Source organism: Pungitius pungitius, chromosome 18 (assembly GCF_949316345.1).
Source record: "Pungitius pungitius chromosome 18, fPunPun2.1, whole genome shotgun sequence".
Classification (NCBI taxonomy): domain Eukaryota; kingdom Metazoa; phylum Chordata; class Actinopteri; order Perciformes; family Gasterosteidae; genus Pungitius; species Pungitius pungitius.
The window spans coordinates 626707-638168 of record NC_084917.1 but is presented as its reverse complement, the minus strand read 5'-3'; the positions used below and the strand labels follow the sequence as shown (position 1 = coordinate 638168).

At 42.9% G+C, this 11462-nt stretch overlaps 1 protein-coding gene across 3 annotated transcripts in view; it reads right to left on the bottom strand.

The window, feature by feature from the left end:
* Positions 1 to 8859, bottom strand: part of LOC119227125 (myocyte-specific enhancer factor 2C-like) — a 16011-nt gene extending 7152 nt beyond the window's left edge. For 2 of the 3 annotated variants that reach the window (XM_037485620.2, XM_037485623.2), the window contains exons 1-4: positions 8720 to 8859; positions 7763 to 8053; positions 4003 to 4186; positions 1706 to 1909 (exon numbers count right to left, since the gene is read on the bottom strand). In XM_037485620.2, coding sequence (XP_037341517.2) covers positions 1706 to 1909; positions 4003 to 4056 — 258 coding nt within the window. In that variant the 5' untranslated portion in view covers positions 4057 to 4186; positions 7763 to 8053; positions 8720 to 8859. The remainder of the gene's footprint in view (positions 1 to 1705; positions 1910 to 4002; positions 4187 to 7762; positions 8054 to 8719) is intronic. The other variant, XM_037485621.2, reaches the window with a different exon arrangement.
* Positions 8860 to 11462: the final 2603 nt, after the last annotated feature.

The following is an 11462-nucleotide window of genomic DNA, read 5'->3' as shown; positions in this document are numbered from 1 at the left end:
ACACTCGTCATGGCTATTCTTAGCTGTGTACCAGGTTATTTTTAGGCTGCTACCGGTTTCCAGGCATATAGCTGGGAGGGATCTGAGCCGCACAAAGGAGTGTGTGTGTCACACAGACAGACACAGACGCACACACACACACACAGACGCACACAGACACACACACACACAGACGCACAAACACAGACGCACACAGACACACACACACAGACGCACACAGACACACACACACACAGACGCACAAACACAGACGCACACAGACACACACACACAGACGCACACAGACACACACACACAGACGCACAAACACAGACGCACACAGACACACACACACAGACGCACACAGACACACACACACACACACAGACGCACACAGACACACACACACACACAGACGCACACAGACACACACAGGAAGCGTTGCCAACGCGCCACATGAAGAAATGACGAGTAAAACAAAGGATTCTTTCTTCTTCTGCAGAAAAACAACAAACTCTCTTTTTTCTCTTTATTTTCCATCGACGGACTAAAAAGTAAAATGTGATAATAACAAAATATCAGTTTTAAAAAGTAGAGAAGGAGAATACTGCAAAAGTACTGTTTTCATTTCTTGTTCTTCCTGCTCAGATGATGAAGGTTTTGATGAAATGTTTCTGGGTTTCAGATCGAGTCACCAGAACATTTTTGGTATTTTTATTACCTGACTATTTAAAAAATAATGAAACATTAAAAAATAAACCGATAATAAACAGAATATCTTTGTTTTAAACATTTGAGATTACATGAAAATATGAAGGGAATCTTTTTCAGAAGACAAATGAGGACAAAAGACTTTTATCTATTTTATTAATTATTGTCTGTTGCAGCCTCTCGTTTACATATTCATTACATATTCTTATGTTTGGGATAATAAACTGAATATCTGATTTTTATTGTATGTTTGCACAATATTATGAGAATTTAAGAAAAAATAAAGATTAATTAAAAAAGACATTAATCAATATTAAATTACGAACCGAACCGAAATAATCTCCACTTTCTTTAACACTGTATTTAATTTAATTGATTTAAAGTAGTTTATTTATTATACTACTCTTATTGAATATTTGCCATTACTATCATTAGCAGTTAATACTATTTATTCTATTGATCATATTCATCATACTGTCTTATTCTTCTGTGTCACAAGAATCTACTTTGAGTTCTTTCTGATCTCATATGTAGCAGTTAGCTTAGCATAAAATCCAATCCGAGGAGCGGCGTGTTTGAAATGCTACCAGCTGATTTATTACCCATAATCCCTCTGTGAACCCTTCGCTCCAAGAAATGAAAGACTCCTCCGCAGCAAATGATCCAGAGATGAAGACGGATTAAACTAACGAGCTGCACGGGATTGTGGGAGATTACAGGGCTGTAATCCAGGTGCTGGGGGCGGGTCATGTGACAGCTCAGGTGTGTCCGTGACCCACAGGTCAGAAGTGCTCCTCTAACAGGCCGGCTTAAGACGACACACACACACACACACTACAACACACACACACACACTACAACACACACACACACACACACACCGTCCGTAATCGGAATAATTTGGAACAATTTATGAAGTACAAAAGAAAGATTTTCTTCAGGATTCAGGTTTATAACAAATGTCCGGGGTTTGTGTGTGTGTGTGTGTGTGTGTGTGTGTGTGTGTGTCTCTCACGTCCACGATGTCGGTGTTGGTCCGGCTCTCGTGCGGCTCGTTGTACTCGGTGTACTTGAGCAGAACCTTGTCCATGTCGGTGCTGGCGTACTGGAACAGCTTGTTGGTGCTGTTGAAGATGATGAGGGCGATCTCACAGTCGCACAGCACGCTCAGCTCGTAGGCCTTCTTCATCAGCCCGAACTTACGCTTGGTGAAGGTCACCTGGGGGGGGGACACCAAATTAGATCTCTGCAGATCGGACTAAAACTCGAGAGCTTCGACTCTGCTTTGAAGACACTGTGGTTTCATGTTCCCCAGCGGTGGGGAGCATGAACTTCATGAGGACTTTTTTGTCATCAAACGGGTGATCCTCAGAGGATGAAGCGACTCTCGGTGAATCCTCTGGTAACCTCATGCTGCTGATGTGTGTGCTTCACTAAGAACTTTATTTCCATGACAATGACGTTCATGGTCCCAGAGGATGATTTTGACGTATTTAATACAAGTGTTTTCCAGAGGATTACATCTACTGATTTTGGTGATAGATATTTAAAGCTCTTTCCCCTCGCTGCCTCTCGTCAGGACGAGTTAACAACAGAACAAGAGCGACCAGCGGCAGCGTCCTCCCAACAAGACCCGACCGACTGGACCCAGATCAGCCCTCAGGACCAGACTTCTACACCTGGATGTTTAGCTAGCTAGTTAGCTACGTGCTAACGGCGTATATGACGTCGTTGTGTTAAAGTTAAATACCGGTAGGTACCCAGATGCCACGCACACAGGACCGTGGTGAGGACACACAACCAGGAAGTGGGAACAGGCACATTTCATCCAAAAGAATTCATTGTGTGAAGTTGGTCTTTCCTCAACACACTGATCAGGTGTTTCTCCAACAAACTGATCATAGGTGCATCTCAATATGTACATATACATATTCTAATAGATTTGAGATTATATATATATATATATATATATATATATATATATATATATATATATATATATATATATAAAGATGCCCTTATTATGTTAAACTGTTGGAATAAATGATAAATATGCGGGTAGAGGCAGGACTCAGACACAGAGTTTTAAGGCGAAACAGGAACCTTTTAATAGATCCAAGATCCAGGAAATCAAAAAACCATCAAGTGGAAAAAAACGATGACTCTCAGACATCCAGACAAGGACAACATGTAGGACGCGCACAACATGCAACACGAGACAAGAGACTGACAGGGTTAAACACACAGGGGAGCAGGTGATTGGACACAGGTGGAAACAATCAGACACTGCAGACAATCACAGGGGAAGACAGGACAAGACAGGAAGTGAAGTTACCCAGGGACACGAGAGACATGAAACTACAAAATAAAACAAGACATGAACCCAAACCGTGACAGCGTGTTTGACACCACATGAATCATACTGAAACAGGACTTATTGTCACTAAACCTGCAGTGATGTAGGAGCCTTCAGAATGAACTCTTAGGTTGAAATAGAAGCTTAAAGAGCTGAATCGAATCATTCTGCACTCACTGCATCCCCCTCATGAATAACGTCCACGTGGAGGATGAAACAGGCTCATTGATTTCCATCCTTCACTGGAGCCAACAGGAGGGAAAAGAAACGTATTGTTGTTTCCATCAACTTCCTGTTCTCCACTAAATAAGTTGAATTAGCCGTGAAGTCTGATTCTGAACTGAGTCACAGATCGCTGGTGTTTGTTGGATGATTTTTTTTTTTTTTTTAAATTAACGCTGAAAATAAGTTTTTATTTTAACCAGATCCATGAAAGTAAGCTAAAAAACAAGTGGTTTGAAGACAAAACCATACGGTAGAGTGACGAGGGGGGGGTCAGGAAGCATATGTGCCTTCACTTCCCGTCAAAACAGGAAGTGGAAGAATCACTTCCCCGGAAAACACCCAAGTCCGTTACTCAGATGTCACATGACATGATGACATCATCGCTGCACAGCGGGTCCAGAGTGTGTTTGTTTGAATGTGTGTGTCTGTGTGAAACACGCGTGACTTCATTCAAACGTGTTCAGAGGATAAAAGAAAAGAAGATTTGAGTCGTTTTGTTTCTTTGAGGATTAAAGACTAAAATTTAAACACAGATTCTCAAAATCAAACCATTTTCTCAACATTGTCATAAATAATCCGATGTGAACGAAGTCGTTTCTGCATCTACACGTCAGTCAAATAAAATGTGCAGTTTTATGTCTCATCATTAATTCATCTGATTGAATATGCAAATATTGTGATGTCACATGGATGATGACATCACAGTGCAGTGTGAGGTTCTGATCACTTACGTGTCTGTTCCGTTCGTCCATGATTCGCGCGATCTGGATCTTCTTCCTCCCCATCTTGGCTTTCTGACGTTTAGTTTGTGCTTCTTCTTCTGCTTCTACACAAACGTCTTCTTCTTCTCTGGTGTTTTTAGTTGGACTTCCTGGTCCTCACAGTTTGTCACTTTTGAATGTTCAAAAACGCCTCCTTTAAAAAGCACAAACAAGACGACCATGAGGGATGAACACAGCAATCTCACACACACACACACACACACACACACACACACACACACACACACACACACACACACACTCACACACTCACACAAACACACACACACACAAACACACACTCACACACACACACACTCACACACTCACACACACACACTCACACTCACACAACCAACCGCATGTCAGAATCCAAATAAGAAAACAGTGGTGCGTTAAAACATCTGGAGGATTTTCAGAAAACAGCATCATCCTCAGTGGGAGGAGCCAGAGACCATCTATGATTTATTCCCTCAGTAAACATTGTAAACATGAGTTTATGGTCTCAGTCTCTAGTTTAAAGTCTTCTTCAATGCAGCATGATGTTCATTTAGTGAATGATGGTCCATTTAGAGTCAAACAGACCATGAAGCAGGAGATGCTTTAAGGCGGGGCTACACAATGATTGACAGGTCTGATAGAGCATAAAGCAGGAGATGCTTTAGGGCGGGGCTACACGCTGATTGACAGGTCTCTGATAGAGCATAAAGCAGGAGATGCTTTAGGGCGGGGCTTCACGCTGATTGACAGGTCACTGATAGAGCATAAAGCAGGAGATGCTTTAAGGCGGGGCTACACGCTGATTGACGAGAGACGTGTACAGCGTCTACTTATATGGCCGCTTCCTGTTCACCGGTAGCAACATGCATGAATACGGGTCACAATTAGATTAATGACGTTCATTAACACGTTAGCTCATCATTTGGTACAAATGCTACAATATAACCTTCTCCGGCTCTTTAGAATGTCTGTTTTTGTTTTGATAGCTCCGCCCCCTCTCCTCACTTCTGGTTGTAAAAGAAAAACAAGATGGCGATGGCCAGGATTCAGAACTGCTTCTTTGTGTTCTTTGTCTTCTTGACGCTCTGAGGTCCAACAGGACATTTGTTGGTTTCATCTCTTCGTCGAGGCCAAATTAGTTAATAAGAAATACCTTTTAAGATGAGGTCTGTCCTTTGACCTCTGACCCATCGCCACTAAAGCCCTACAGACGAAGTGGATCATGTGACCCACGTCCTGCTCGCTGAGCAAAGCTTAAGAGCTCAGGTCACACGCACACACACACACACACACACATGCACACACACACACACACACACACACACACACACACATGCACACACGCACACACACACACACACAGCGGGTTGTCTTGGCGAGAGGAAGTAGAGGATGGACTTTGGAAGTGAAGATGTAAGAGGATGAAGCAGGACAAAGACAACTCTCTGAAGGAGGCGTTAACCCACTCCTGAAGAAACCCACCTCAACCCTTCTGAAGAAACCCACTTCATTCTGGTCTCTCTTCTTCCCTTTCAGTCCAAAACGATTGAAGGTGTTATCTTTAACCAGCTCTCCTCCACCGTAACAACCTCCTGACCCCCATCAGTCAGGCTTCAAGGTCATTCCACAGAGACTTGCTGTCTCAGAGCATCTCCACGCTGCTAGAGCCGCCTCTCTCTCCTCTGTCCTCATCCTTCTGGACCTTTCTGCAGCATTTGACACAGTAAACCACCAGATCTCCTCCCATCAGGAACTTGGTGTCTCAGGCTCTGCTCTCTCCCTCCTTTCATCCTACCTTGATGGCCGCACCTACCAGGTAACCTGGAGAGGATCTGTGTCAGAACCTTGTCCTCTTACTACTGGAGTTCCTCAGGGCTCCGTCCTGGGTCCCCTCATCTTCCCGCATGGTTTCTCCTTCCACAGCTAGATGACACCCAACTAATTCTCTCCTTCCCTCACACGAGTCTCTGCCTGTCTGACTGACATCTCTCAGTGGAGGTCCGCTCACCAGCTGAAGATCAACCCCGACAAGACTGAACTACTTCTCTTTACGGGAAAAGACTCTCCTCCCCAGGAACTTTGGCATCTCCATGTTAACGTCCACTCTGACTGTAGGAACCTCGGTGTCACTCGACTCCCAACATCACAGCATCAGCAGGATCCTGTAGGTCCACGCTCTACGACATCAGGAGAACACGACTCCTTCTCACTCAGAAGGAGGCGCAGGCACTGATTCAGGCTCTTGTCATCTCCTTCACTATTGTAACTCTCTCCTGGCAGGTCTCCCTGCTCCATTCCACCTCTGCAGCTCATCCACAATGCAGCAGCTCCACTGGTCTTCAACCTTAAGTTCTCCTACAATGCTCCACTCCTCCTCTCTTCACTGGTTACCAGTGGCTGCCTCATCCAGTTCAAATCACTGGTGCTCACGCAGCATGCTGTGAATGGATGGGGTCCAGTCTCCATCCAGGACCTGGTGAAACCCTCCATCCCAACATCAAGCTGCTTGTTCCTCACTGAGAGCAGAACACTGGACTAGAAACTAAAACTAAAGAGTCACCTCTTCACACTAAACACTAACACACTGAAGACCTTAAACTGGACTCATAATGGATCTGATCTATAACAAGTTGTACATCGGCTTATTTGATGAAATTACACTTTCTTGTTTCTTGTTTGTTTCCTTCTGGTTGAAATGATCTTATTGTAAGTCACTGTGGATGAAAGCATCAGATAAATGAGGTGATTCAAAACTCCAGAAGAGACAAACAGAAGAAAAAAAGAGAACTTCACTCCAAAGAAGACGTGAGGCATTCAGGAACCATCAGTTAAACGTGAAAATATGTGTCTGTAGGATTAAAACTTTGATCGAACAAACGTCCTCCTCCTTCCTCTCCTCCTCCTTCCTCTCCTCCTCCTTCCTCTCCTCCTCCTTCCTCTCCTCCTCCTTCCTCTCCTCCTCCTTCCTCTCCTCCTCCAGGATATTTATAGACTCCAAAAATAAACGAGTGAACTCTTTACCCCAAAACTACAATACGGAGACTAGACTTCTCTGTCTGTCTCTGTCTGTCTGTCCCTCTCTGTCTCTCTCTGTCTGTCTCTGTCTGTCTGTCTCTGTCTGTCTCTCTCTGTCTGTCTCTGTCTGTCTGTCTCTGTCTGTCTCTCTGTCTTCCTAATGGGTGACATGTGGCAGTGCCCTTGTTTTCCTTGGCAGGACACTGGACCTCTCTGTGGAGGGGGGCTTGTGGGGGTCAGGCTCCCCCATCACAGCATAAAGGCTGGAAGAAGAGGGAGGAGCTAGCTAACTTAGCTTAGCATGGCTGTGAGTCTCATAACTCACAATAATATGAATAATATTAGTAACATTACACAGATCAGAAGGATTCTTCATCCCTCTTAAAGTGTAAGAGTATGTGTTCATTAATGAGTCCTGATAACATGTCACAACAAATGGCTTCTTTCATATGTTCCAGTAAAACATGCTTCACACACGTATGATCCGTCATTAGGAGCAACCTGATTACAGTTAAACATCCCATAATACACACTTTACTGTAAGGATTGGAACTAACAGAACGGAAGGGAGGTTTTTGCTTTATTTAAGTCTCATACATTTGTTGCTTATGATCAATAATCAATGACTTTGTTGATATTGTCTGTTCGGGTCGATCGATCTGAAGTCTAATAGTATAATAATCTTATAAATAATGACACCGTCTCATCGTCTCACCGCGTGTTGCCGTGGAAACGCGCTCTCCGCTGCACCGGCTCCTCGCGGGGACAACACGGGAGAAAAGGGGGAGAAACGGGGGGAGAAGTTCCTCAACTTCCTCGGTGTGGTCGCGAGGAGGAGATCCGCGCCGCGTGTCTTGTTGTCAATCCCGCACGCACCGCGCACGCGCACTTACAGCACGCGCACTCTGTCCCGGACGCACGAAGCCGAGCTCACCTGTGCGCGTGACTCCGGCCAGCGGGTCGGTCGCGTGCAGCACGCACGCTCCTCAGGCTCTTCAGTGCGCACCTGGACGCCGTCGTCATCGTCACACGCACGCACACACACGCGCACACACGCATAGAGAAGAAAAGAATCGTGAGTTTTTTTGTTTGGGTTAGAAAAGGATGAGAAATACTTTATTATAATACTTTGAGTACTAATTATTTTATTTATTTATGGTTTTGTTTCAACAGATCTAGTGCAGAGATCCGGCCCACTGCTGCCCCCCAGTGGATCACACCGGAAGTACATAATCAATAATCAGGATTACATAAAGAGAAGCACGTGACTCGAAGAGTCAAAGTGAAGCTATACACAGAGCACCTGAACAGGTGTGTTAAATAGTACATATATACTTAATTTGATTCTATATTCAAAGAACAAGAATGGATTTAAACTCCATGACAAATAAACGATTAGTTTTCATGGACACAGAAAGCTTTATGCAAATCCAGAAGGAGGAGCCTGGAGGAGCAGCTAATAATTGACATTTGGTCATTTCACAGGTGTTTTCGTGGGAGGAAGTGGAGTCAAACTGATCGATGATCGATCAGATCAGTTTGCTTCAATGCGAACGTGTTCCTTCATTTATTATTAAGAGAAGATGAAATATGAATCACAGCGTTTCTGTTACACCTTCACAGGAACGTAATACTACATTTACATTACCCCCCCCACCCCCCCCACACTCACCTGGAGGGCTCCAGCTCCAGCTGAGGCTCCGCGGGTCTCTTGTGTCAAACAAGGATTCCTTTAAGAACACGAGGAACGAAAGAAAAGTGACTGAAGCCAGACCAGCTGGCTTAGAGGGGGGGGGGGCGTTCAGGTCTGAGGTCAGACCGCACTGAGCAGACCTTAGTGTTCAACCCCCGGACCCTGAGGCTCAAGCACCGCCCCCTCTGTGTCACACACACACACACACGCACACACGGTGACCTCCTGTGTCCCAGCATGCCGCTCACCTGTCGCTGTCACTTGCAGTATAAATAACTGTGTGAATGTGAGAGATTAAATAGTATAAGTGTAGTACAGTATATATATGCCATATATAAGGTAGTATGTATTATGTAGCAAGTAGTATGTAGTAATTATTATGTAGTATGTAGCAAGTAGTATGTGGTATGTAGTAAGTCGTTTGTTGTTGTAATATGTAGTATGTATGCAGTATGTAATATGCAGTATGTAGTATGTAATATGTACTATGTAATATGTAGTATGTAGTATGCAGTATGTAATATGCAGTATGTAGTATGTAATATGTAATAGGCAGTATGTAGTATGTAATATGTAGTATGTAGTATGTATTATATAGTATGTAGTATGTAATATGCAGTATGTAGTATGTAATATGCAGTATGTAATATGTAGTATGTAGCATGTAATATGTAGTATGTAGTATGTAATAAGTAGTATGTAGTATGTAATATGTAGTATGTAGCATGTAATATGTAGTATGTAGTATGTAATAAGTAGTATGTAGCATGTAATATGTAGTATGTAATGTGTAGTATGTAATATGTAGTATGTAGCATGTAATATGTAGTATGTAATATGTAGTATGTAGCATGTAATATGTAGTATGTAGTATGTAATAAGTAGTATGTAGCATGTAATATGTAGTATGTAGTATGTAATATGTAGTATGTAGCATGTAATATGTAGTATGTAGTATGTAATATGTAGTATGTAGCATGTAATATGTAGTATGTAATATGTAGTATGTAGTATGTAGTATGTAATATGTAGTATGTAGCATGTAATATGTAGTATGTAGTATGTAATAAGTAGTATGTAGCATGTAATATGTAGTATGTAGTATGTAGTATGTAATATGTAGTATGTAATATGTAGTATGTAGTATGTGGCTGCAGTTACCATCTGTAAGTGAGAGTAAACTGATCCTCAGTCAGCCGGCCTGCGATGCACAGCATGTCTGGAGGGGGGGGGGTAACATTCCTGCTGTTGAACATCAGAGTCTGTTCATTACTTCATTATTTCTATGTAAATTAAATTGTTATTATTAATTAATAATAAATAATATGTTCATTGACATTGTGACAAACACATAAATGTTTGTTTCCATCAGATCAACTGGAGCTGACATTTGTTATGATTCAAATAAGAATAATCAAACCAAATATTCACATTCAACAAGCAAAAGAATGTTCACGTTGTATTTTTTACTTCAAACAACAATGTACAATTAAAAAATATACAGTGTTTTTTACTTTTTGAAAGTAATAATAAAAGTACAACAAAGAAATTATTCATGAGGTTTTATGTTGAGTTTTTCTATTTTCTATTTTTTTTCATGAGGTGAATTTAGATTCGGACAAAAACCTGTTTCAACAATATTTGAATAAAGTTAACAGTCATGTTTTATATTTAAATCTTTTCACGCATTAACAGCCTCTCCTTTCTGATTCGTGGTCACATGACTGATGGTCTCAATGAATCAATCATGACATCATCGGTTTGGTGAGAATTTCATATTTATTGCAGACCCTGATTAAAGTAAACGGTTTATTTGAGGCGACATTTTTAATAGGACACACAATGTTTTGATGAAATATCAGAACTTAAAGTTGGTTTTGGCTGCTTATTTTTCATCTGCTTCACACACGATGTGTTCAAGAACCATCGGAATAATGACAATCCATAGATACCGACGGGCTCTCAGCTTGTGGCTCAGATGGTTTCAGAGGGTTGAAGGCAACGTGCCCTCACAGACCTGACTGACCCCCCCCACCCCCCCCCCCCGGGGTAAGTGTTGTCACATGGTCGGCAAAGGCGACCAAATGACGGACAGTTGGACTCGGAGCCGCTCACCTCGTTACCAGAGACTCACACGGCAGTAAGATACACATCAATATACTTTATAAAGCTTGTACTGTGAAAAAGAGTTATACATACTTACTGTGTGTACATACAGTGTGTGTGTGTGTGTGTGTGTGCCCCCCCTGTCAATCAGCATGTAGCTCCGCCCTCAACTCATGTTTACAATGTTTACTGAGGGAATAAATCAAGACAGAAGTAGTCATTTTCTCACGTCTATGGGAGCAGAGGAGTCGCCCCCTCCCTCCACTGACTGCTGTTAGCAGAGGGGGGGGGGGGTGTAGTAACTGGGGAGGAACCGGGCCAGGGTTATTTCTGGCTCTTCGGACCAGAGACCCGACAGCTGAGCATCTGCCAGAGAGAGTGAGGGCAAGTCCTGGAGTCTGTCCCTGATCCTGGACCAGATCCAGGTCCTGACCATCGACGACCTTCAGCGTGGAGACACACACACACAGACGCACACACACGCGCACACACACGCACACGCCCAGATGTGATCGTGTTCCTGTACGATGTTTGTTATTACTTCTGTAACTTTGCATTTCATCTAAATGATAAATCTCAACAAGGCAGAAGTTCTCCGTTTCTAATGAAACATTTT